This window comes from Neofelis nebulosa, chromosome 14 (assembly GCF_028018385.1).
Source record: "Neofelis nebulosa isolate mNeoNeb1 chromosome 14, mNeoNeb1.pri, whole genome shotgun sequence".
Taxonomy (NCBI): domain Eukaryota; kingdom Metazoa; phylum Chordata; class Mammalia; order Carnivora; family Felidae; genus Neofelis; species Neofelis nebulosa.
Genome location: NC_080795.1, coordinates 23,564,824 through 23,592,246, shown reverse-complemented (window position 1 = coordinate 23,592,246; position 27,423 = coordinate 23,564,824). Strand labels below are relative to the sequence as shown.

General features: G+C 37.8%; 1 protein-coding gene and 1 long non-coding RNA gene across 4 annotated transcripts in view; one reads left to right on the top strand and one right to left on the bottom strand.

The window, feature by feature from the left end:
- Window positions 1-2,027: 2,027 nt before the first annotated feature.
- On the top strand, window positions 2,028-26,683 carry ELOC (elongin C). Of its 3 annotated transcripts, none has more exons than XM_058699875.1 (4): window positions 2,028-2,133; window positions 14,023-14,076; window positions 18,436-18,579; window positions 24,819-26,683. In XM_058699875.1, the coding sequence occupies exons 2-4, from the start codon at window positions 14,073-14,075 to the stop codon at window positions 25,007-25,009; spliced, it is 339 nt and encodes a 112-aa protein (XP_058555858.1). In that variant the 5' UTR covers window positions 2,028-2,133; window positions 14,023-14,072; the 3' UTR covers window positions 25,010-26,683. The 3 variants fall into 3 exon arrangements, with proteins under 3 accessions (XP_058555858.1, XP_058555857.1, XP_058555859.1); XM_058699874.1 differs by lacking the exon at window positions 2,028-2,133 and adding an exon at window positions 2,160-2,309; XM_058699876.1 differs by lacking the exons at window positions 2,028-2,133; window positions 14,023-14,076 and adding an exon at window positions 16,414-17,133.
- Window positions 13,375-27,423, bottom strand: part of LOC131495080 (uncharacterized) — a 54,578-nt gene continuing 40,529 nt past the window's right edge. The window contains exon 5 of the long non-coding RNA XR_009253745.1: window positions 13,375-13,907. This is a non-coding gene — a long non-coding RNA (uncharacterized LOC131495080). The remainder of the gene's footprint in view (window positions 13,908-27,423) is intronic.

Here is a 27,423-nt window from a genome sequence, read left to right as displayed (position 1 = left end):
AGACTTGACACCCATTCATATCATCTAAGAGGTTCCCTTTAAAAACAGAGGCTGATAAGTATGCCTGGGTGGCTCAGCTGGTTAAGCATCTGACTTCTGCTGAGATCATGACCTTGTGGTTTCTGAATTTGAGCCCTGCGTGGGGCTCTGTGCTGACAGCTGAGAGCCTGGAGCCTGCCTCAGATTCTGTGTCTCCCTCTCTCTCTGCCCCTCCCTGCTCATGCTCTTTCTCTCAAAAATAAATAAACATTAAAAAAAAAATGGAGGCTGATGTAAAACTGAAAAACAATTATCACTTGTAGAATGTATGGCCACCATTATTGTATGTCCTTTTTGTCTGTTTTTAGCTGTCTTTCCTCCCCATCCACCAGCTCTCCTTTCTTCCTTTAAGGTGAATTTAAGGGCAGAATGGCATGATGGAAAAAAGAAAAAAAATTGGTAAACCTAATACACTGATAAGAACCCAAAACATTTCTTTATACATTACTGGTTTAAAACATAAACAGAAGAATCTTTCTGGAAAATAATTTGTCAACAGATTATCAAAATCACATTTAGTCAATGTGTTTCTATACAGATGCTAAAAATGATGTTTGTTGAAACTTTGGCTACAGAGAAGTTCAGTTGGAAAGTTAACAAAATATAGAACCACATATACACAGTATGATTATGTAAAAATGCATGGAAAAAAACTTATCTGCAATCTATATTTTTTCATAATAAGCAATATAATAAGCACAGTAAGCTTTTATATTGACTATGTAAATAAAAATTTATCCTAGACTAGGTTCTAGCCCTAAATCTGGCATTAGCTAGCCTCAGTATCCTCATCTGGAAAATTCTATCATTCTCTAAGCAACGAATATAACGATCCTTTAGAGGGTGATAATGCAATGAGAAAAAGAGGAAGACAGAAGGGGAGAAAACACTTCTGAAGTAAAGGAGGAAAAGTCTGATTGAAAATGAGCTCACAGCCTCCGCTCCTCACCCCATTGCCCCTCCTTCCTGCCAAACTCTATTCTGAGCTACCATCAAAACCAAAAACTTCCAAAAATGATTTTTGCAAAGTCTTTGAAAAGTAACACAGAACAATCTGTTTGCAAAAAGCAAGAACTTTTATCTGCCAAATCAATAAAACATGTGTTTCAGCCGAAAGTTATTAATTAGGTCAACAAACTGGATCGCCTGTATCTATTTTCCTTTCGTGTATATTGTTAACACAACAAGCGCCTAGTTGAGCAACTTGTAATGGTGAGTGTCTTGGCCCTACATTCCCTGCGTGCCACGGCCCGTAAACAAAGTGCAAACTTTATTTAGCTGTTTCAGCTTTTCTGGAAGGGTGCCTGAATTTAACCACAGCAAAGCAAGTAAAAAGGATAGGCCGACTGACAGAGCGAGAGAGGAAGGATGCTGGGGCAGAGAGAGCATGGAGTGTTAAAGAAGGTCTCAGAATTCAGTATCCGCGCCAGACGCCTGGAATCTCTGTGAAAGATCTCAGAATTCAGGACAGCTGAACAACCCCGGGCTGGGAGGGGAATGCAGGGAGGGTTTTGTGGGGAGGGGGAAAAGCCCCAACCCTGGGGGTGAGGACGTGATTAGTTTTCAGTAATCGGTGTCTGAAAGGGAGGAAATGAGGCCACCCGATTGCGTGAACAGTTGAGATGCTCTAGCAACTTTTCACAAAAGACAGATGCTGCTTTTTAAAGACCACGATCTTGTTAACATAGAAACCGCACTTCCACTTTGCAATTTTTTTGTCTGTAATCTCCAAGCCCCCACAAGTACCCCCAAACCAGAGGCAGAGACAACCTCTAAAATTACCAAAAATCTTAACATCCAATGTGAGAAACTACAAGTCCCAGGCTGTAGTGCTGCCGTGGAGAGTACCTGCCAGAGTAACTACAAATCCCAGGATGCAGTACTGCGACGGAACTCCGAGCATCTCTTTCAGAATGATGTCCCTGCGGAAATCAGATCAGGCTCGGCGTTGCATGCTGGGAATCAGAGACTCAGAATCCGATTGGTTGAGATTTGCAAATGACCGCGGTCAGTGGTACTGTAGGAGTAGGGAGGAGGGCGTGCGCACTTCCTGTGCACGGAAGCCGGCAATAGACTGCGTCCCTGCCTTACCAGGTACCGATCTCCCGCGCGGTGTAGAAAGCGTCCATGACCCGGCGGAAGTGATTCCTCCAACTGCCCCGGAACCCACGGCGGCAGGCAGCTGGGGGTGGGGGGGTGGCCCTGGAGTAGGGGCTGTGGCGGTGCGCGGGGACCCGGCGCGGTGGCTGCGGTGGCTTCAGGGCTGACGAGTGAGTCTTGGGCTGGGATGGGAACGGAGCTCCAGATTCGTATGGAGAACGAGGAAGGCTTGTACTGGGCGCGCTCACAGTCCCACTTCCCACCCCTTCCCATTTGGGCGGGGAAGGAACGGAAGCTCTTAACCTCCCCGGGCCTCCTCAGCTCCTGGTTTGGGGGAGGGGAGAAGAGGGCGGCGGGACCTTTCTAGGCGCCTCTCGGTGGGTTTGGAAGAGGGAGAAGGAGGGGCGGTCGCCAGCGTGTCTGGGCCTTCCCCGGGCTGAGCGCGGGGAGGGTGGAGTTAGGAGCATGGCAGCCCTGTCGCTTTCCCTTTTTGCTTTCCTCGGGTGCACTCGGATAAGTCCTTTTCTTGGAGTCCGTCCCCAGTCACAGGAGTGACTCTCACAGTCTTTCACAGTCACCGTCCCCCTCTTTCCAGCTGCAGGACCCCGACAAGTTTACCTTCTGGGCAACTTGTCGGTCGATCTCTACCCGACTTGGTAGTTTGAAACTGTCGTGCATCTACCTTCAGTTTTTCTGAAACGTATCTAGTACGGCGGCCGCTGAATGTCTCTTACGGAACTAAAATCTCTTTAGTAATCTGTAGCTGTGGAATTCATGTCATTAGTGCGAGCATTTCTACTTTGCATCACCTTCAGAGTACGGAACAACCGAAATCCTTTAGTTTGAGTTTTAAAATCCTTATATGAAAACTGCCAAATTTGCTTTTTGACCCCCCAAATAGTTGTTTCCTTTAGTGTATGGTAGACTAAGATGATAAATTGCTGATCTTGCTTACATTATAATTCATGATGTTGAAACATCACAGGTGGATTCATTCATTCTAGAGATACAATGGTAAGAAAACAGCTATGATCCCTGTCATCGTGGATATTTATTGCTAATTACCAAGTAATGATTTGGGGTTCATTATTAGTTTTTAAATGGTCATTCTTTTTTCCCTTATGAAATGTATTTAGTAACTACGATTTCAAAATATATATACATATTTTTTTAAGTTTATTTCAACTCAGCTGCCGGTTTCATTACATTATGGTAATTGTGTAATGTAATTAGTAGTTAGTAGCCAGAGGTTATAGTCAACCCTATATATCAAGTTCTGTTTTTTGGTTTTTTTTTTCTTTTTTATGTTTATTCATCTTTGAGAGGGTGAGTGGAGGAGAGGCAGATAGAGAGGGAGACAGATGATCCGGAGCCGACTCAGCACTGAGAGTGGAGAGCCCAAGGCGGGGCTCAGACTCACCATCTGTGAGATCACGACCTTAGCTGAAGTCAGACACCTAACCGACTGACACATCTACACACCCCTATATATCAAGTTTTTCTTTTTTTCTAGTTTTAAAGTAATATTTGAGTGTACCTTATAAAGTACTTTCTTTGGTATTTTTTCCTTAAATAGGTTTTTCAGTACTATAAAATAATCTGGAAACTCTTTGCATTTACATTGATCTGTCTAAATGCATTTTGGCTCACTTGTAGTAAACGTTTACTGTTCCAGGGACACCTGTGTGGCTCATTTGGTTAAGCATATGACTCTTGATTTAGGCTCAGATGGTGATCTCAGGGTCCTGAGATCGAGCCCTGTGTTGTGCTGGGGATGGAGCCTGCTTAAGATTCTCTCTCTCTGTACCATACCACCTCCACTCTTGCATGTGTCTCTCTCTCCAAAAAAAATTAAAAAAAAAAGTTTACTGTTCCATTATTAAATAAGATCAGAAAGGGGCGCCTGGGTGGCTCAGTCGGTTGAGCGTCCAATCTTGCAGTCTGTGAGTTCAAGCCCCGCATCAGGCTCTGTGCTGACAGCTCAGAGCCTGGAGCCTGCTTTCGATTTTGTCTCCCTCTCTCTCTGCCCCTACCCCACTCGTGCTCTGTCTCTCTCTCTCTCTCTCTCTGTCAAAAATAAATAAACATTAAAAAAAAAATTTAAGATCAGAAAAAGCCCATCTAGTCATACCTGAAATTTCAAGCCTTGAAATTAAGAAAACAATATTACCTTTCATTCAAGAAATATTTATCAAAAAAAAAAAAAAAGAAAAATATTTATCAAGCATCTGCTATACGCCAGGCCTGCTATAGTCCTGCCCTTATGATGAAGCTTGGGGAAAGCAGAGATACAATAAGTATATATATAAGGAAATATAGTTTCAAGTGGTGATAGATGTGAAGAGATTATATCAAGATTAGAGTTAGGGTAAACTAGGTGACCAGGGTAAGGGTTTCAAATTTGATAGGGGAGTCAGCAAGGAAGATCTGCCTCTCTGAGGAGTTGATAGTTTTGCTTGGACAACCTAAATGATGAGGAAAATCTGAGGGAAGAGCTTTTAAGATAGCAGTAACTGCAAAATGCAAAGACCTTAAGAGGGGAATGAACTTGACCTATTATAATACAGAGAAGGCCAGTATAGCTGGAGCATAGTGAGGCAAGAATGATGGAAGATGAAAATCAGAATAGTAAAGATTAAATAAGATGCAACTTTATAGTCCTTTTTCTGTTTGTGATGAGAGGCCATTAGAGGATTTTGTGCAGGGGAGTAACATCTGACTTAGGCTTTCGATAACTAGTTACTGGGTGGCAAATAGACCATGTTGGAGGAAAGTGGGGAAACCAGCTCCTAAGGAGGCTTGTAGTAGTAGTCCAACTGAGATATGGTACCTTGAACTAGAGATGTGGTGTGGAAGTTAGTAGAAATGGTCTGATTTGGAATATCATTTGAAGACAGAGCCAGGTGGGTCTTGCCTTCACCCTAAGACAGAACAAAATTTGAGGAATCAACAGTTTTGCTGAGCATCTGTGTGACCAGTAGTGCCATTTACTCAGATGAGGAAGACAAGAGGGTACACTGGTTTCTGAGGAATAAACTTGGAATTTTGTAAAGGAATAAGTCAGGAGTTTGATAATTATTGTACAGCTCAGAATGTGTGCAAGTAGGCAAGTTGGATATGTACAACTATTGCGTGGGGGCAGAGTCATATTTTATAGGTAATATTTAAACCTGTGGACCAGAGGACATCAAGTGGAGAGTGTTAATGGAGAAGAGGGCAGATGACTGGGAGTACTCTGGTCAGAAGAGGAGCAAACAGTGATAGAAGCAGAAAAGGCAGGAGGATGTGGCATCTCTAACATTGAGGGAAGAAACTGTTTTGGGAAGGAGGTAGTAGCCAACTGTAAAACCCTGCTAAGAGATGACAACTAGACAAGTAACCTGGGTGGCTCAGTCGGTTAAGCATCCGACTTCGGCTCAGGTCATGATCTCGCGGTCCGTGAGTTCGAGCCCCGCGTCGGGCTCTGTGCTGACAGCTCAGAGCCTGGAGCCTGCTTCACATTCTGTGTCTCCCTCTCTCTCTGACCCTCCCCCATTCATGCTGTCTCTCCCTGTCTCAAAAATAAATAAACGTTAAAAAAAACTAAAAAAAAAAAAAAAAAAAGAGTAGGTTAAGGAGATGTGGATGGTAGTAATGATGTTACAGCATTTTGATGTGTATAGGAATTTGGTAGGACTAATAGAACAAAGTCCTTGGAGAGGTGTGCTTACATGGAAGGCTTGGCCTTAGATAAGAAGGATTTTTTTTAATGTTTATTTTTGAGAGAGACAGAGAGAGAGACAGAGAGAAAATGTACACAAGTGAGGGAGGGGCCAGAGACAGAGAGGAAGACAGAATCCAAGCAGGCTCCAGGCTCTGAGCTGTTGGCGCAGATCCCTACACAGGGCTTGAACTCACAGACCCTGAGATCGTGACCTGAGCCAAAGTGGGACACTTAACCAACTGAGCCACCCAGGTGCCCCTATTTATTTTTGAGAGCAAGATAGAGAGCCAGTGGGGGAGGGGCAGAGAGAGAGGGAGACAGAATCCTGAGCATGCTATACCCTGTCAACACAGAGCCCTATGTGGGGCTTGAACCCATGAACCATGAGATCATGACCTGCGCTGAACCAAGAGTCGGATGCTCAACCAACTGAGCCACCCAGGTGCCCCAGGAAGAATGGTTTTTCAGCTTTTGAAACAGGAGGGTAGACAGAAGAGATGGTATATACATGCAAGTAGAATGAAGGTAGAAAGACAAGGTAATTGAAGTGATATCTTTCTGTTTTCTTGATAAAATAAGTAAATTTGTCAGGGCAGCAAGGAGAAGGTGTTGGAGGTTTAGGAGAAGCTAGGATTTTTTTTCAGAGTAGAAAAGCCAGTTTACTACCAGGATCACTACAATGCCAGGTGCCTATTTAAAGTGTGTGGTCACACATTTAAAGTTGAGGTCAGTCAAAATGGTTGTGTCTTTTTTCCAGCCACATCCATCTCTTGGTTGAGGCTTGAGCTAGGCAGAGAATTGGGTTTGCCCGGGATTGGGATGTGGGCGGGCATATACATCAGAGGGGAGGGCAGGGACTTAAGGTATAAAGACTGTGAGATGTGCATGGTGCCAATCCTGATGAATTCAGTGGGATTAAGCAAGGTCAGAACTTGTTTTCTATTTGTTTTTTATATTTGTTTTTGGCCCATTATTCTAAGGGTTCTTTTAAATCAATTTATAATATGTAGAATCTGTAATTAGAGAGTATATAGTGGGAATATTTGCTCAAACCTTTTTAAACCAAAACAAAGGAGTTTGGAGATCATTGTCTAAGAGGGAGTTTAGGTAGTTTACAAGAGTGAGGAAGACAGACTCCGTCGAAGCACGTAGCGCTCTGGAGTCCTTAAGTGCTCTGGTGTGTGACCGCAACAACTCTGTTGAATAAAGATGGGAAATTGGAGTTACAGGCGTTTGTAGAGGGATGAAGAATTTCAGATGGGTATAGTCATGAAATAGTGGCTCTGGAAGGGACTTTTAGACACAGTTTAGCCCATTGTGTTTGGGAGATAAACAAGTATTATCACTTTAATTTATCAGGGTCTCAAGATAGAAATTTGGAGAGCAGAAATTTAGATGTGGACTTCCAGTGACACTTCTACTTTGTATGAAGGCCTTTCCCACCTCTCTCCTGATTTGGCTTATACTGTTTACTTTGCTTGGATTTCCTTCCAGTTCTGCTTGGTAAAAATACCTCCTTACATTGAGACCCAGATCAAAACCTACTTTCCTTTTGTGGCCATTCACTTAAGAGATTCATAGTCCAAGATTTACTTCTTTAGGACTCCCAAAGTCCTACTCCTTCTCTATTAGCATCTGCAAATCTAGAGAATTTGGATTAGTTTTATTATCAGCATCAGTATCTTTTGAAAGGTTAATGAGACAAAACCATTCTGGATTGATATCTTTACAATGAAAGATACCTAAATTTAAGAAAAATCAATATATTTTTTTAAAAATCTTACTCTAACCTTATTTTAATTGAGATTAATTGACATACCCTGAAATAGTGTACCATTTAATTTTCCAGAAAGTTGCCTCATGTTCCTTCAGAAGCAACCACTGATCTATCACCATAATTCATTTTGCCTGTTCTAGAATTTCATATAAATGGAATAATGCAGTATGTACTTTTTTGTTTTTCCATTCAGTATAATATTTTTAGTATTCACCTATGTCTTGTGTACCAGTAGATCATCCCTTGTTGTTACGAATGGTATTCCTCTGTACACATATATCACGGCTTATGTGTCATCAGAATAGTTTCTCATTTGTTTTGAATAAAGCTGCTCTAGACACTTCCATAAAACATTTTTTTCTTTTTTCTTTTTTAATGTTTATTTATTTTTGAGAGAGCGCATGTGCATACACGAGCAGGGGAGGGGTAGAGAGGGAGGGGGACAGAGGATCCTAAGCAGGCTCTACACTGTCAGCCCAGTGCTGGGCGCAAACTCACAAACCACGAGATCATGACCTGACCCCAAGTCAGACGCTTAACCGACTGAGCCATCCAGGCGCTCTGTACAAGATTATTTTGTGGGCAAGTTATTTCTTGGATGAATACTTAGAAATCAAGTGTGAGGATTTAGGAAAGACTTGTTTATCAGTTTGCCACTTGTAAATTAGTAAGCTATAACTTACCAAAACATAAGTAACTGAGAACCATCATTCACAGTGATCTGAAGTCCACTTAACATCACTGTAATGATTGCTGTGGTCTGCATCACCCTATGTAATATTTCTGATTGGTCATTTGGGGTGAGTCTAAAATAGAGTTCTTAAATATCAGAAGGATCTCTTCTAATCTAGATTCCTAAAGGCCCATAGTTCACAACAGGCAGAACATAGGGCAGACATTTGTGAGGGTTTGTTTCTAGAAATGAAGCCCTGCTGATGGAATATTATAATGCAGTTGATTACTGAGTATTATTAGGTGAGTTATTATTTTAATAGTAAAAACTTGACCATTTAGGACAACAATTAGGCTGTGACTAATTGTTAACTATCAGAAATAGATTGAAAATGGAGGTCAGTGCTTTTACTTTAAATGACCTAATAGATTCCCTTAGTAAAGGCAAAGAACTACCCTCTTTGAGCTAGTGTTAGTGTGTGTAGACAGCCACTGAGAACAAAACTTGTTCTTAAACTCAGGGATGTTTGGAAGCACATTTTAACCCCAGGAGATTTGAGGACATTATCAAACACAACATTTTCAGATAACTGAATTCGTTCCAGGAAACATAAAATTCTAGAAATCGTGTACAGAAATATATGTTTCATACACTTGCATTTATAATTAACAATTTGTGGTAGTCAGTGCAAAATTGTGAGACTGGCGTTTTGGTTATCATAATTTCATAAAATGTGGCTGTGACCTATGTCCTTGAAGTCTTTAAAATAAAAATTATTTTAAGAACCAAGAATTCTGGGGCGCCTGGGTGGTTCAGTCGGTTGGGCGTCTGACTTCGACTCAGGTCACGATCTCGCGGTCTGTGAGTTCGGGCCCCGCGTCGGGCTCTGGGCTGACGGCTCAGAGCCTGGAGCTGCTTCGGATCCTGTGTCCCCCTCTCTCTGACCCTCCCCGTTCATGCTCTGTCTCTCAAATAAATAAACGTTAAAAAAAATTAAAAAAAAAAAAAAAAGAACCAAGAATTCATATTGACTAAATTTTATCGTGAAAGATGGAATACCATCTCCTTCCTTCGTCACCCCCTCCCCTCAGTATAGCCCAAAATGTTTCAATAAACTTAAATAGAATAGTTTTCACGATGGTTGTCTAAAAGTTCTGTAAGTTTATTCAATGCCAACATCATGGGAAAACATAAAAGTAATCGATCTTGGTCAAAAGAATTGTACCTTTGAATAACCTTATTCTGTCAGAAAGCTCAGAATATTAATATCTGTGTCTGTGGCCAGATATACACTATTGTATGAAGTTTCACCCTGTTAACATTACATAATTACCATTGTGTTGGATACCTGGGTCATAAAGAGAGAATCTTGCCTTGTGGAAACTTACAGTTAGTAAGCAAGACAAAATGTATCTAAAAAGACACACTTTGAAGCATTTGCATCTAATAGTAAAGAAAACTATAAATTCCACAATGGAGGAAAAATGGGAGAGGAGTAGTACTATTTGCTAAAAGTATTAGGAGAGTCTATGCAAGAATTAGATATAGGAGCATTGTTATAAGTTAAATAGGCCAGAATGAGAAATTCTAACTCCTCTTGAGAGACATACATCCAGTGACACTATAAGCACATTCGGGCAGGATATTTTGATGTGTTATTACAAATTGGAATTGCCTTCTAACTTCTGTCAATTTGTATTACTTTGTTTTCCAAATGAATCATATTTTTACATATAGTTAGGAACTAATCATCAGGCTGACCATTGTTCCCTTATGAGCTGTTTGGTTCTATACGTTTATTTGTTTCTTTTTAAAAAATCAAATTTAGGGCGCCTGGGTGGCTCAGTTGGTTAAGCTCAGTTGGTGACTCTTGATTTTGGCTCGGGTCATGATCTCACACTTCATGTTTCAAGCCCCCTGGTCTGGCTCTGCACTGACAGGGCTCACCCTGCTTGGGATTCTCTTTCTCCCTCTCTGCCCTTCCCTGCTCACACACCAGCAGGGGAGGGGCACAGAGAGAGGGAGACACAGAACTGGAAGCAGGCTCCAGGCTCTAAGCTGTCAGCACAGAGCCCCACCTGGAGCTCAGACCCACAATCTGTGAGATCATGACCTGAGCCAAAGTGGGACGCTTAACTGACTGAGCCACCCAGGCACTCCTCAAAATAAACTTTAAAAACAAATTTAAACCATAGTTTTCTTTTTAAAAAGTTACAGTTTCCTAGTTATTTACACTTTGAACGTGTATTTTTGTGCATTTTATTTATTCTGCAGAAAACATAATTAATAGGCAAGAAGCCACTTGTTTTACATAAATGGCACCAAACTATACCTATCATTCTAATCTGCTTTTTAAAAAATTAATCTTGGGGCGCCTGGGTGGCTCAGTCGGTTGAGCATCCGACTTCGGCTCAGGTCATGATCTCATGGTCCGTGAGTTCAAGCCCCGCGAGTTCGAGCCCTGCGTCGGGCTCTGTGCTGACAGCTCAGAGCCTGGAGTCCGTTTCTGTGTCTCCACAGAAGACATTCTGTGTCTCCCTCTCTCTCTGCCCCTCCCCTGTTCATGCTCTGTCTCTCTCTGTCTCAAAAATAAATAAACGTTAAAAAAAAAAAAAATTTTTTTTTTTAAAATAAAAAATCTTGGTGGTATTTCATACATACATAGATTTAATTTATTCTCTTTCACTGCCCATAATAACTATCAATAATTGTAGATATACTATTTTTATTTAGGTCATTCCCTAATTGGGAACTTTTCAGCGGTTTTTTCAATGTTTCATTTGTGCATGTATTACAGTCAATATTCTTCTCCTTGCCTTTGTGCACAAGCTAGTGTTTCTCTAAAATAGATACCAAGAAGGAGAATTATTGCTAGCCTCCTGATGATTATGCTGCGCCTTCCAAAAACTCTTGTGCTATATATTTAGTATTATCCTCTTCCTCTTCTGCACCACTTGATTCTTAGCACATTTTAGTGTTTTAGTTTGGGTGTTTGGTGATTACTGTTGGGATCAAACATTTTTTTTGTACAGGTCTATGAGCTATTTTTATTTTTTTCTTCTGTTATTTTTCCAGAGTTCAGTGAGTTTTATTATATTTGTTTCTTTAATCTGTAGCATATTTTTTATGAATGGTATCAGATGTCTAACCTTATTACTTTTTCCAAGTAAATACTGAATGTAAAGAGACATACAAAAAATAGATTTGTAGCTGTTGCTGTCATCTACTTAATAACCTAAGTCAATCAGTTAAAAAACTATTAGTACTAATAAGAGAGTTCTGCATAGGTGATGGGATACAAATCAACTTTTAATGGATTTAAAAGCTTTTCTTTAAAACACCAGCAATAACCTTTCAGAAAGTATAATAGGAAAACAGACAGAATTCATAATAAAAACTATAAAGTATCTAAAAGTCCACCTAAAAAGAAATGTGTATTGATAAAATGGGACTTGCCTGGCCACTTAGAACATGTTTATCACACTGACTGTAATGAAAACAGTAGATATCTTAAGTATAAACAGGTTAGTGAGATAGAATATAGTCTAGAAATTCCTTTAATAGTAAATGATTGCAGTAACATTTCAAAATTGAAGGATGGGCTAGCTGTTCAAAGTTCTTTTCAATGTTCAGTAATACTAGATTCAAAACTGATTGCTTTGTGGGTGCTAGGCTTATCTAGAATTTCTATTGGTTCCCAAAAAATAAAAACTATAAAAGAATAATGTTTATATATAACACTAAAAGCACAATATATCTGAGGACTTTTTGTTCATACTGTGTCTTTTGCCTAGAAATATTTTCAACCTACTGCTCAACCACGTGTGTTTACCTACCTAATTCTTATTTCCAGAACTCAGCTCAGTTATGGAATAGACACTCAAGTGTTTACCCTGAGAATGTTGTAAACCCAAACTTAGACTTATGTAGGTAATTTGTAGGTTACATCCCAATTTAATCACACTTTAAATATTTTTAACTTCTACCTAAGAATTAGGATTTACTCAACTCTTAGTGTTAATATACTGTGGATTTTTTTGTTGTTGTTGTTAGTGATGGGGAGTTTCTCTTCCCCCACCCACCCATCTTTAACCCTTGAATAAATGGTGAAATTGATTTACTATATTAAGAAGTCTATAGAGAAGCTGTTGCTACACAAAGGGCTTCTAAAATGTGACTGCATGGTTGCGTAGCTACTGCTAGTTAAGTAAACATCCTAGATGTTTGGCTCTGGAGATTTTCCAGATAGAAAGTTGGCACTTGAAGTTCTTGCTCTAGCTTTTCTATCATTTTTTTCCTTTTTTGTTTTCTTAGAACGATTACAAAGCAGTATGAACAGAATACAGTAATAATGACCAATGAATTTTTATCTGCTATTATTATCATAAAGTGGCAGAGTACTGCTTTTAGTGCTTACACTTTCGATAAGTATCTAAGAATTTCTATCAGCAGCTCTTACCTAGCAGCAGTGGAAAACAAGTTTTAATGGGAGCAAGAATTTTTTACCATAGCAGCATGGAATAATGGAAAGGAGTGCAGGCCTTAAAGCAGACCTACCTAGGTTTAAATCCTCTTGCTGCCACTTGAGCTGTAGAAGCTTTAAGCAAGTAGCAGCCTCTTAGTGTTTCTTCATCTCTAAAATGATAATAATAATACCCTTGTGGAAGTGTTGTTTTAAAATAATGTATGTAAAGCATGTAGTGCAATGTTTACCACTTATCAGGCCCTCAACTTGTTGGTAATAATATGACATTGCCCCTGTTGCCCTTATCTCGTATTAGAAATGGTACTTACATATCCATGCTTAGCATTCTAGACTAACAAATAGATTTGATTCCTACCTACTCTTACTCTGTCATTACTGGAACAAATCATTCAACTCCCTTATTACATCAGTGATGTTACTATTTTTTAAAATGAGGAATTACATAGGTTATCTCCAAGTTTCTTTCCTGCTATAAAATGTTATGGTTCATTTTCTTGGCCCTTCCCTTAAGGCTAGATAAAATACTGGTCAGGAATTTCTTAGAGAACAGGATGTTTTCCCATTAATAACATAAAAATACTGGTATAAATGAAATCTTGAAGAAATGATATAAAAATAAAAAGTTACTCAAAACATGAACCCTTTTCCTTTAGCATTCATCTTTGTAAAATTTAAGATTTGTCAGAATATTAAAGATTTTCTACAACTTCACTGTTAAACTTTAGAACTTCCATAGACTGCAGAAAAGATGCCACCGTGAAATGTATTATAAATGTGCACAATTACATAAGAGGAGGGCAAGCTTTATCTTTTTCATTTTTCTGAAGGCTACTTCATGTCCTTGGATTTATCGTGTTATCATTGGTTTAGCAAATATGTGCTTTAGTGTCTGCTAGTATCTAGTAGATACAAGTATACAAAGATGATTAAGGTCAACGATCTCCTTCAAGTTCAATTCAACTCCTAAGGAACAACATCTGTTTTTTTAAACTGTTGTCAGAATAGCTACCTTAAAGGGAAGGAAAAAAACAAATCTGTAATTATACAGACCACTATTCTGAAGGTGATCATCTTTTCCTCCCATGTTCAGAAACTTGATACTGTTCCATTTATGGTGGCTGGGAAACTCCTGCATAGCAGAGAGAGAGTTTTTAAACTTGTAATACCAAGGATATATTAAATAGTAATGGGCGAAAACATGTTATTCCAGCATTAATCTTAAAATAGCATTGTTATATTTTCAGGAAACTACTAAAGTTCCTGTGGAAGTAAAGTAGAATTTCATAAGAACATAATGGGTAAGTTACTTAAAAGTCATTTTTTATTGCAACTAGTAGAAGCTGGTCTTCTCAAAGATAGGCCTTTGACATTGGTGAATGCAATCAGAATAGACTGAAATTAGTTGTTTAAATCTACAGCATCTGCTTACTGCAGGCAAACCTCAGAGATATTGTGGGTTTGGTTCCAGACCACAGCAATGAAGCTAGTCAAATGAGATCTTTGGTTTCCCAGTGCTTGTAAAAGTTATGTTTATACTATACTGTGGTCTGTTAAGTGTGCAATAACATTATGTATAAAAAACAAAACACAACATAATACCTGCTAAAAACAAGGTATGCCTGTACATATTTTTGAAAGGCAGATAAGTAATGTTTTGTGCCAAATATATTTGTGATCGCTAGTAAGAAATAGCACCTTAAGAAATTAGAAACTTTCCCAACAAGCATATAAAATGCTTTACCTTGCAAAAAAAACACAAGAATTACAAATTTAAATAATTAATAATTGTTTTTATTTTTGTTCTAAGGGATTGATAACACCTGCTAAATATCTGTATGCTTGAGTAGTCTATAATTTAAAAGTTACTTGCATCTTTATGAATGTCCCTGCTTTTTATTATGAAAAATTGTGAGTCATACACTACATAGCCTTCAGTGATTGTTAATGTTTGGCTACATTTGCTTTCTCTGTGTGTGTGTGTGTATGTGTATGTATGTATTTATATATCCACATACACATGCTTGCTTTTTTCTGTACCATTTATTTAGTTGTGCAGTATCACTTCACTCCAAATACTTGAGTAGGCATCTCCTAATTCATTGCATATTCAGAATTTTCTCAGTTATTTCAGTAGTGTTCTTTACAGCAGGTACATTATAGACATAACTCATTTTATTGTGCTTCACTTTATTGCACTTCACAGATACTGCAGTTTTTTGGTTTTGTTTTTTGTTTTTTGTTTTTTGTTTTTGTTTTTGTTTTTACAAACTGAATTTATAGCAGCCCTGTGTGGAGCAAGTCTATTGGTGCCATTTTTCCAACAGCAGTTGCCCATTTCATGTCTCTGTCACATTTTGGTAATCTCACAATATTTCACTTTTTCGTTATTATTATTGTATTTGTTACGGTGATCTGTGATCAGTGATCTTTGATGCTACCGTTGTAATTGTTTTGAGATACTATGAACCATGCTCACATAAGACAGGGAACTTAATCGATACATGTTGTGTGTGTTCTGACTGCTGCACCGACTAGCTATTCCCTCATCTCTCTCTCTCTCCTCAGACCTCCCTATTCCCTGAGACACAAAATATTGAAATTAGGCCAGTTATTAACCCTACAATGACTTCTGAGTGTTCAAGTGAAAGGAAGACTTGCACATCTCTCACTTTCAGTCAAAAGCAAGAGATGATTAAGCTTAGTGAGGAAAGCATGTCGAAAGCTGAGACAGGCTGAAAGCTAGGCCTCTTGCAACAGTTAGCCAAGTTGCAAATGCAAAAGAAAAGTTCTTGAAGGAAATTGAAAGTGCTACTCCGGTGAACACACAAGTAATAAAGCGAAACATCCTTATTGTTGATGGAGAAAGTTTGAGTGGTCTGGATAGAAGATCAGACCACCCACAACAGTCCCTTAAGGCAAGGCCTAATCCAGAGCAAGGCCCTGACTCTTCAATTCTGTGAAGGCTGAGAGGGGGAGGAAGCTATAAAAGAAAAGTCTGAAGCTAGCAGAAGCTGGCTCATGAGTTTTAAGGAAAGCTGTCTCTATAACATAAAACTGTAAAGGTGAAGCAGCAAGTGCTGATGTAGAAGCTGCAGCGTGTTATCCAGAAGATCCAACGAAGGTAATTAATGAGGGTGGCTACACTAAACAGCAGATTTTCAGTGGAGATGTAACACTTTGTATTGGAAGAAGATGCCATCTAGGACTGTTGGAGAGAGAAGTCAATGCCTGGCTTCAAAGGACAAGCTGACTCTCTTGTCAGGGGCTAATGCTGCTGGTGACTTTTAAGTTGAAGTCAATGTTCACTGATCATTCTGAAAATCCTAGAGCCCTTGAGAATCATGCTGAATCTACTCTGCCTGTGCTCTACAAATGGAACAACAAAGCCTGGATGACAGCACATCTGTTTACAACATGGCTTACTGAATATTTTAAGCCTACTCTTCAGACCTCCTGTTCAGGGAAAAAAGATTCCTTTCAAAATACTACTACTTACTGACTGACAACGTACTTGATCACCCAAGAGTTCTTATGGAGACGTGCAACAAGATTAATGTTGTTTTCATGCCAGCAAACATAGCATCCATTCTGCAGCCCATGGATCAAGGAGTAACTTTGACTTTCAAGTCTTGTTACTTAAATACATAGCTGCCATAGATAGTGATTCTTGTGATGCATCTGGGCAAAGTTAACTGAAAACCTTCTGGAAAAGGTTCACCATTCTAGATGCCATTCAGAGCACGTGTGATTCATGGAAAGAGGTCAAAATACAAACACTAACAGGAGTGTATAAAAAGTGGATTCCAACCCTAATGGATGACTTTGAAGGGTACAAGACTTCAGTGGCGGAAGTAACTGCAGATGTTCGGTAGAAATAACAAGAACTTGAATTAGAAGTGGAGCCTGAGGATGTGACTGAATTGCTACAATTTCAAGATAAAACTTTAACAGATGAGGAGTTGCATCTTATGGATGAGCAAAGAAAGTAGTTTCATGAGATGGAATCTACTCCTGGTAAAGATACTGTGACAGTTGTTGAAATGACAAGAAAGGACTTAGAGTATTACATAAACTCAGTTGATAAAGCAGTGGCAGGGTTTGAGAAGATTGATTCCAATTTTGAGAGAAGTTCTCCTGGGGTCAGATGCTGTCAAATAGCATCACGTACTACAGAGAAATCGTTCCTGAAAGGAAGAGTTGATCAATGCTGCAAATTTCATTGTCTGATTTTATATAATTGCCACAGCCACCCCAGCCTTCAGCAACCACCACCCTGCTCAGTCAGTGACCATCAACATCAAGGCATGAACCTCCACCAGCAAAAAGATTACTACTCACTGAAAGCTCAGACAATGGTTAGCATTTTTTTTAGCAATAAAGTATTTTTAATTAAGATATATACATTTTTTTTACATATAATGCTATTGCATACGATGGTATACTGTAAACAAACTTTTATATTCACCGGGAAACCAGAAAATTGATTTGACTCACTCTTGCATTGCTTTTTCGTGGTGGTGTAGAACTGAACCCACAGTTATCTCTGAGGTATGCCTGTGTTTTATATCCAGTCAGGGATCACGTATTGCATTAATTTGTCTCTTTAATCTCATCTAAACAGTTCCCTCCTTTTGGGGGTGTGAGGAGTGAGGTCTTTGATGACCATTTAAAATTTAGATTTGTCTGGGTTGTTTACTCCTGATTAGATTCAGATTAAACATTTTGGACAGCAGACGAACATTAATGATTTTTTTATTTATTAATCCTAATTGGAAGGATTTTTAAATTAACTACTAATGAATAAATAAATGGATGTTTATAGCTTGAATACTCCAGTTTTATCCTCTGTACTCTTTTTCTTGGGCTTCTTAAGTTTTTAGAATAAGCCTTAAGATATTTTCTTTCAGATATTGGTAACCATAAAAATAATTCTGTCAGTACAATACTGTGAGAATTCTAGATGTTAGAAAGATCTTACGGGGATATACAAAAATGCATACTCCCAGAAAAGTTATATTGAGCTAGCTACTGTGGCAGAAGCTGTGGTGGCAATGAGGATAGCTGGCAGTGGAGTAACATCTACGTGCTCTGTGTCCTCACCTCCACTTGGAATTTTCAAAGACTGGTATTTGTCTATATTCATTACTTCAATCGTGCAATAATTTAAACTCAGCAGTAAAATGTTTGGATTATTAATACGGACCAAGAGCAAGATGCTGAGTAAAAGGAAGCCCTAACTTTTAGAATTAGGAGCTTATCAGGGAAGTTGAATTCACATGACATATAAACATTCATTCATAAACACACAATGTGTCATATTTTTAAGATGAGTATTTCAGGTGATTTAAAGTTTTACTGTTTGCTTATTTTATTTGAGCCTTTAAATTTGAATGTGTTACTGTGTTCACAAAAAAATTGTTAATACTTCTTTGAAAAATATTAGTAAATTTTCATCTAAAATAATATTCTTAAATGTAGTTTATTCTGACATTGGAAAATGTTTAGAGAATGATAAAACAAGGAATTAAAAAAACCTAAAATCTTGGTAGATCTTACCATCCAGAAATGTTTTGGGTCTGAGTTATTCAAAAATTAACCTTGGTAAACCTGTTCATTTTAATTTTGTGATTCAAAAATCATTTTACTACTTACTTTAGATGGAGAAGAGAAAACCTACGGCGGCTGTGAAGGCCCCGATGCCATGTATGTCAAATTGATATCTTCGGATGGTCATGAATTTATTGTAAAAAGAGAACACGCACTAACATCCGGAACAATAAAAGCCATGTTGAGTGGCCCAGGTAGGTACATTTCTTTATTTTCTGTTAATAAATCTTTACTTTCAGTATGTTCTTAACTTGAATTAAGCGATTCATAACATTAAAGGAAAGAGACAGTAACTTTTCTAACATTATTTCATGATTGTGTTGCATTGGAAAAATTGGTTCCTGCCATTTCCTGTTTTCAGTTATTTACCCTAATAGGAAGGATCATTTCCCTACATTAGTTTCCATGTTTAATTTCTTCACCACAGTAGGACTCTGATGGTGATGTGTGCTCCTAACTACGTATAAAGTTTATGTTTAGAAATTTACCACTTCCCAAACATCTATTCTTACCATTTTCTTTTTTTTTTTCCCTTGAGGGGTTTTTGGTTTTTTTTTTTTTTTTTTTCTTTTTTACCTTAAAATTTTTCTTGAGGATTTGAATTTCTGGAGCACACAATAATTCTGTGTTCAGCTTTTGGAGGAAACACCAAACTTTATACAGTGGCTGCACCATTTTATATTCCTACCATCATTGTATGAATATTCAAGTTTCTCCACATTTTCACTGACACTTATTTTCCCTTTTTTTTTGATTCTAGCCATTCTAATGGGTATCAAGTGGTTTCTCATTATAGTTTGGATTAACTCGTCCGTAGGGACTAATGGTGCTGAACATCTCTTCTTGTGTTTGCTATACAGTTGTATATCGTCTTTGGAGAAATGTCTATTCAAATCTGTTGCACATTTTTCAGTTCAGTTGTGTGTCTTTTTGTTAGTGAGTTGTAAGCGTTTTTTTTATAAATTCTGGACAGTAGACCCGTATCAGATATGATATGCAAATATTTTCTTACAACAGTTGTGATTTTTTTTTAATGTTTATTTTTTTTTGAGAGAGAGAGAGAGAGAGAGAGAGACAGAGCACGAGCAGGGAGAGGAGTGGGGCAGAGAGAAAGGGAGACACAGAATCTGAAGCAGGCTCCAGGTTCCAAGCTGTCAGCACAGAGCCCAACATGGGGCTCAAGCTTGTGAACCACAAGATCATGACTGGAACCAAAGTTGGACACTTAACCGACTGAGCCACCCAGGTGCCCCATAACAGTTCTGATTTTACCTCTTACAGTTAGGTCTTTGATTTTCACTTAATTTTTGTATATGATGTGAGGTAATGATTCAATTTCATTCTTTCTTATATGGGCATCCTAGTACCATTTGTTGAAGAGACTGTTCTTTCCCTCATTTAATGGTCTTGGCACCCTTGTTGAAAATCAGTTGACCATAGCCACATGGGTTTATGTATGGGCTTTCAACTCTCCCCCATTGATTTTTTTTTTTTTTTTTTTTTAAAGTAATCTCTACACCCAACGTGGGGCTTGAACTCACAACCCTGAGATCAAGAGTCACATGCTACCTGCTGAACCGGGGCGGGGGGGGGGGGGGGTGGCATTGCATTGATCTGTCCTTATGCTAATACACAGTATTTTGATTACTATAGCTTTGTAGTAAGTTATGAAATGAGGAAGTGTTTTATTTTTTCAAGATTATTTTGGCTATTTGAGGTCACTTGTTTTGGGTCTTCTTAGATTTGCTTTAAATTCTAGTTAATACACAGTGTAATATTAGTTTCAGATGAACAATATAGTGATTCACCACTTTCCTACAATACCCAGTGCTCATCACAAGTGCACTTCTTAATCCCTATCACCTATTTAACCAATCCCCCCACTCACCTCCCTTCTTGTAACCATCATTTTGTTCTCTATAGTTAAGAGTCTGTTTCTTGGTTTGCCTCTTTCTCTTTTTTTTCCCCTTTGCTCATTTGTTTTGTTTCCTAAATTCCACATAAGTGAAATCATACGGTATTTGTCTTTCTCAGACTTAATTCATATAATGTATTACTCTAGCTCCATCCAAGTTGTTACAAATGGCAAGATTTCATTCATTTCTTTCTTCTTTCATTCATTGGTAATATTCCAGTGTGTGTGTGTGTGTGTGTGTGTGTGTGTGTGTACACGTACACACACCACATCTCCTTTATCCATTCATCATTTGACGGACACTTGAGCTGTTTCCATAATTCGGCTGTTGTAGATTATGCAGCTGTAAATATTGGGGTGCATGTATCCCTTTGAGTTAGTATTTTTGTATTCTTTGGGTAAAAACTTAGCAGTGCAATTGCTGGATCATAGGGTAGTTCTATTTTTATGTTTTTGGGGAACTCCATACCGTTTTCCAGAGTGGCTTCACCAGTTTGCATTTGTACCAACAGTGCACGAGGGTTCCCCTTTGTCCATCCTTGCCAGCTACCTGTTTCTGGTGTTGTTGACTTGGGCTATTCTGACAGGTGTGAGGTGATACCTCATTGTAGTTTTGATTTGCATTTCCCTGATGATGAGTGATGTTGAGCATCTTTTAATGTGTCTGTTGGCCATCTCTATGTCTTCTTTGGGAAAATGTTATTCATGTCTTCTGCCCATTTTTAATTACATTATTCAGTTTTTGAGTGTTGAGTTTTATAAGTTCTTTATATATTGTGGATACTATCAGATATGTCGTTTGCAAATATCTTCTCCCATTCCATAGGTTGCCTTTTAGTTTTCTTTTTTTTTAATTTGTTTTTTAACATTTATTTATTTTTGAGACAGAGAGAGACAGAGCATGAACAGGGGAGGGGCAGAGAGAGAGGGAGACACAGAATCTGAAACAGGCTCCGAGCTGTCAGCACAGAGCCCGATGCAGAGCTCGAACTCACGGACCGTGAGATCATGACCTGAGCCGAAGTCGGATGCTTAACTGACCAAGCCACCCAGGCGCCCCTCAGTTTTCTTGATTGTTTCTATTTAAGGTCACTTGTAATTCCTTTTCCATATTTTTTACTGTGAATTTTTTATTTATTTAACCTTTTTTTTTTTTTTAAGTGAGAGAGAGACAGAGGACGCAAACAGAGAGGGATAGAGAATCCCAAGCAGGCATTGCACTGTCAGTGCAGAGCCGATGTGGGGCTTGAACTCACAAGCCGTGAGATTGTGACCTGAACCAAAACCAAGAGTCAGATGTTTAACCGACTGAGCCACCCAGGCATCCCTACTGTGGAAATTTTAAAACATACAGAGAGATTAGTATAATGCACTTGCATGTAGTCATCTCCAGCTTCAATTTTATCAATATTTTGCCAATTTCATCTATTTTCCTCACTTTTTTTTTTTTAAACGTTTATTTATTTTGAGAGCGCGAGCTAGGGAAGGGCAGAGACACAGAATCCCAAGCCGGCTCTACCCTGCCCGTGCAGAGCCCGACGTAGGGCTCGAACTCCTGAACTCTGAAATCATGACCTGAGCTGAAATCAAAGGCCGGACGCTAAACTCACTGAGCCACCCAGGCACCCCTATCATCCTCACTTTTTTCAAGAGTATTTCAAGCAAATATATCCTGCCAGTGTCATTTCACTTGCAAAATCTATGATAGTCCCCCCTGCACTCTCCCTTTTTTTGCAGACCATGAACTTTTTGGAGAACCAAGTTATTTGTAAAATGTTCACATCTGGATTAGACTTAATGTTTCATTTTGTAAGCTTATAAATTAGAACTCTAGAGGCTTGATTAGAATCCAGCTCATTTTTCTAGGCAAGAATACTTTATAGGCAGTACTACTGTATTTCTGTTGTATCAATATTTTAGCAATGTCAGGATAGCTTAGTAGGTTACAGGGCTAGTAAGCTGATTCATCTCTGAACAGTTCTGCAGTTAGATTTTCATATGATGCTTTTAGCATTCATTGTGATTACTGCTGAGATTTACTTCATTTAGAATTACAAAACAGTGACTTTCTAATTCTTATCATTTCTTGTGCATTTATTAGAATTCTCCTATGAAGAAATATTTGGTTACCCTGAAATATACTCTGTATAGCAAAAATAAGTGCTTGATTTTTTTCTGTTTACATATAATTTTTGAGTAATGAAATTATTCTTCAGCATCCTCCAGTAGCAAAGAGTGTTTGGGTTTTTTTTGTTTTTTTGTGTTTCATTTTCTTGTGACTTTTTATTATTTAAGGTTTTTTTAATCTAGTGTAGTCCTCACTGATGCTGAAATTGCCCCCATTTGCTCCATTTTTATTCAGAAGGAACCATATCAGGTTGGCTTCTGTGTCCTTTTGACCTGGCTCTGGTAATCTGGGATAGCTGTACTACTTTCTATAATGACAAGATTTCCTAGGCTCATTTGGTATATAATTCTCCAGTCTGGAAAAGAGCCATTTTTCCAAAGAGCCATTTTCTCCTAATGGAAAATGGGCTTTAAGGACCCCAATCTGGTTGTTAGCAGTACTCCTTGCTTGTGGGATGAATTAAGTTTAGACTTTTCTACTGGATAGAGCTAGGATTTACTTTAGAAAAATAAAATCATGGGTGCCAACAAATTTTAACTAAAAATTAAGATTAAAGGATGTTTGTTTTTTGTAAGTGTGGTCTCCTTTAATATATCTGCAGCCCCGAACTAATGTTTGCATAAAAAAGAATGAGGTACTGATACTTGCACCTTCAGAATTTGCTAAGTGAAAGGAGTCAGATACAAAAGGTCGCATGTTGTAGGATTCCATTTATATCCAAAATAGATAAATCCATAGAGACAGAAATATTGGTTTTTGCCAGAGGCTGAGGGTTGGGAAAATGGGGAATAACTGCTTAAAGGGTTTAGGATTTTATTTTGGGATACTGAAAATGTTCTGGAACTAGATAGCAGTGGTGGTTGCACAACATTGTGTATGTACACTGAATCGTATGCTCTAAAGTGGTTAATTTTATGTTATACGAATTTCACCTCAAAAAAAAAAAAAACCCTAATGTTTGTCTAGTATCAAAGGCTTAATAAGTGTCTATTGGTAGTATTTCGTACGTATATTCAAGAAAGAGAATTTTAGTCATTGACAAACCAAAATTGACCTCATTGCTGTGAGTTACTCATTCAATCCTGCTCTTTTCTTCCCACCCCACCCCCAAGCAACAATTATTAGAAAACTTTTAAAATACTACTACATTCTCAGAAAGTACATTTTTCTACTTTTTATATTCAGTACTCGTGCTAGACTGCTAAGAAACTATTCTATCCCTATAGTAAATGCTAAATGCTATAACCTTTAGATAGCTAAAGAAATTTTGAGAGATCATTAAAAACAGTTCATAAAGTGTTACTAAAACAAAGAAAAGTAACTTATGAGGAGATCTCATGAACATAATCACACTTTTAAAAACTAAAGGGGGAAACATTTATTATTTATTTTTATATGGCAATTCACTATAGCACAGGGCTCCTGATGATACATAAAGACTTGATTCCCTAAACTGAATCTTCGAAAAGATTGTCTCTCTTTTTTTTTAATTTTTTTTTTAATGTTTACTTATTTTTAAGAGAGAGAGAGAGAGAGAGAGAGAGAGAGAGAGCATGAGCGGGGGAGGGGCAGAGAGAGAGGGAGACACAATCTGAAGCAGGCTCCAGGCTCTGAGCTGTCAGCACAGAGCCCGACACAGGGCTCGAACTCACAAACCGCGAGATCATGACCTGAGCCAAAGTCGGACGCTTAACCGACTGAGCCACCCAGGCGCCCCAAGATTGTCTTTTTTTATATACTATTCGCCTTTACTTAATCATGCCACCATGATTCTTAGGAGAAGCTAAAATTTCCAAAGTCCTTGGAAGAAAATTAGAATTTCAAAATTAGTCTTGATGAATCTCAAATACTATCTTAATAAAGATTTCTTTTTTATATTTATACTCAGAAATCAGAATAAGTTATTTCATGTGATGCTAGTTGGGTTTATTCTTCTCACGTTGTATTAGTTTGCTAGGGCTCCTGTAACAAAGTACCATTGACTGTGTTATTTAAACAATAGAAATTTATTTTCTCATAATTCTGAACGTTAGCAATTTGAGATCAAGGTATTGGTAGAGTTAGTTTCTTCTGAGGCCTCTCTCTTTGCCTTTAGATGGCTGTCTTCTCTGTGTCTTCACATTGTCTTCCCTCTGTGTGCATCTTTGATCTATAACTTCCTGTTCTTATAACAGTACCAGTCATTAGATTAGGGCCCACCCTGATAATCCTGTTTGGCCTTAATTATCTCTTTAAAAATACTTCCTGCACAGAAAAAATTAAAAAAGAGGAAAAAAGGATCCTATCTCCAAATATAGTCACAGAAGTACTGAGGGTTAGAACTTCCCAACATGGGAATTGTGAAGGAACACAGTTCAGCCCATAACAAACATACTTCTTTTCTTTTACAGGTCAGTTTGCTGAGAACGAAACTAATGAAGTCAATTTTAGAGAGATCCCTTCACATGTGCTATCAAAAGTATGCATGTATTTTACCTACAAGGTTCGCTACACTAACAGCTCCACGGAGATTCCTGAATTCCCAATTGCACCTGAAATTGCACTGGAACTGCTGATGGCTGCGAACTTCCTAGATTGTTAAATAAAATAAATTATAATAAACTGTTAACTTTTTTCAGTATTTAATACCTGTAGTTCAGTTAGTAATTTTTTCATATATAGCATGTTGCCTGTGTGCAGTTGAACTTTAAAGTTCATTGCAAAGCAGATTATCTTCTGTTCTTTTGCATAGCAATCAGAGTTGAAATTTGTTTGCTACATCAACAAATTGAGGACATTTTCACAAATTGAGAAATAAACAAATATGCCAATTCGTAGGTGGTTTTGCCTTATCCTTTGGATGTGATTTTTAAAATTAGAGCAGTGATGATATAGTAAAACTGAAATTTAAGCATAAATGAACACATTCTACAGGTAAATAATGGGGCTACGTATTTTTGTGTTTTTAGTGTTTTTTTTTTAAAAAAAAAAAAACAAAAACCTGATCTTGTAGCCGTTGTTAGCATTACTAGAGTTATGCAAATAATTGCATTATAAACATGTTTATAACTTAGCCAAAACATTGATTTTTATAACTGTCAAAGACATAAGAGTTGAAATTTCTTATGTGTCTTTTGATAAACTGCAGTATTGTTTAAGTGTATCTTGTCTTTTTGTTTATTGCTGCAATTTAAGAACTTTATTTAAAAGCAGTTTTGGAAGATTACTAGGCACAGCTTTTGAAGCAATCACTTTTTGAACCGGTAGCCACATGGTCAACAAGTAAACTACATGATTGATTACATGTGCATTGTGCATTTTGGCCAATCCAAAGTACTGTACCTGCATTGACTATAAAGCTTCCTTTGCAATATTCTTACATAGTCCCTTGTTGTGACTGCACTTCTGATTATTTAAATATGTTTTAAAAGACTCATTATGGACTTTAATCGGCTCTTAAAAGCTAGACTTTTCAGAACTATTCTAGTCTTCCTCCAACAAGCTGAAATGTTATAAAAGATTAAAAACATGGAGAGATGCAGTGCAAATCTTATCATGTACTTTGATATAGTATATGAATTATCTTCTATTAATTAAAATATGTCCCAATAAGTATGATGCCCATAATCTGTGGGTCTTCTACTGAAATCAGATCTACAAAGAGGTCATTCAGCTTTTATACTAAACAGAAAAACTATGACAGAGCACCTCTGCTTAGGCATGAGAAAAGAAGTACTGGAGTGGGTTTATTATTATCTCTATCTTAGTGGTAAGACCAAACTATCATTATAGGAGATATATATTTAAGCCTTCAGCTTAGTTCTTTAAGACTGATTTAATATGGACCAGTTTTTCTGGAACCTACAAAAAACATAACCAAGATCTGTAAGTAATTTTTCCTCATAGAAGACCTAACATTGTACTTTCCAGCTTACTGAAAGCAATTAAATGTGTTAATTGCATATATTTTAGTAACTTCTCAAGACATACTGGTACATATTTTAGTATAGAAGACTATCAAGTACAAGAATTATATTCTATCTACTTGCTGACAAATAATGTCAAAAACCTAAATGATGATTCTAAAGGTCAAAGTGACAACTAGAATAAAGTTTAACTTTGACCAGTTTTAGTAGGTTACTTTATGTGTTAGATCCAGAAGTAACCTTAAGTTTAAGATATTGAAGTAGAACTGAAAGATTAGGAAAAACTGTATATCTTGCGGCAAATGATACTTGCATGTTAATAAAGGCTCTTGACTGAAAGGTTTGATGAACACTTGGTGTTTGATCTTTTTAACTTTAATTTTCTCTTTTTTCTGAGAATTCATGAAACCACTTGCTTCAGGACATTTGCCATATGATTGAATAGCAGGAATTTTTATTTGGTTAAATCAAAGAGATACTTTTACATAGCATTGAAATCTTAACAGTTTTCTGAGACTTGATAATTAGTTTACCTTTCAAATGGGCAAATCTCAATTTTTTTCCTGCACATAAAATATTACCACAAAATCCTGTTTTATTCAGTCAATACTTCATTTTTGTACTAAGATGATTTTATGCTTTTTAGGTTGCTTATCTTTCATGCAATTATTGACAAATGACAGTCTCCTTACTTTTGAAATCTTGTTGATACTGAGAAATGCAGTTTACTGTAAGCAGTAAATTCACCTCATGTTAGTAGAACTACATTTAGAGACATCTTGCTACATAATGGAGTGGTCATCTTAGTGTGAACCATATTGCTAAATTTATCGACTCTTCAAAAATAGTGCAAATATTCTGAGAGATAACACAAATGTTTTTGATCCAAACCTACTGAATAAAGGTAAGTGGCCAGGCTGGTTTAGGAAGAAAGTATATAACTAAACGAATTAGAGTACCTTTCTCAAGTAGCCAATAATCTGGTTCAGGTAGTATGGCATGTCACAAAACTAAGTATAAGAATGTAGCAGCATCCAGATGCCTAGGTGACTTAGTTGAGTATCCAACTCTCCATTTCGGCTCAGGTCAT

What these genes read in the sequence shown, in the direction of transcription:
- ELOC (XM_058699875.1), top strand. An exon ending in AGCCATGTTGAGTGGCCCAG is followed by an intron (nt 18,580 to 24,818) that starts GTAGGTACATTT and finishes TTTCTTTTACAG; the next exon opens with GTCAGTTTGCTGAGAACGAA.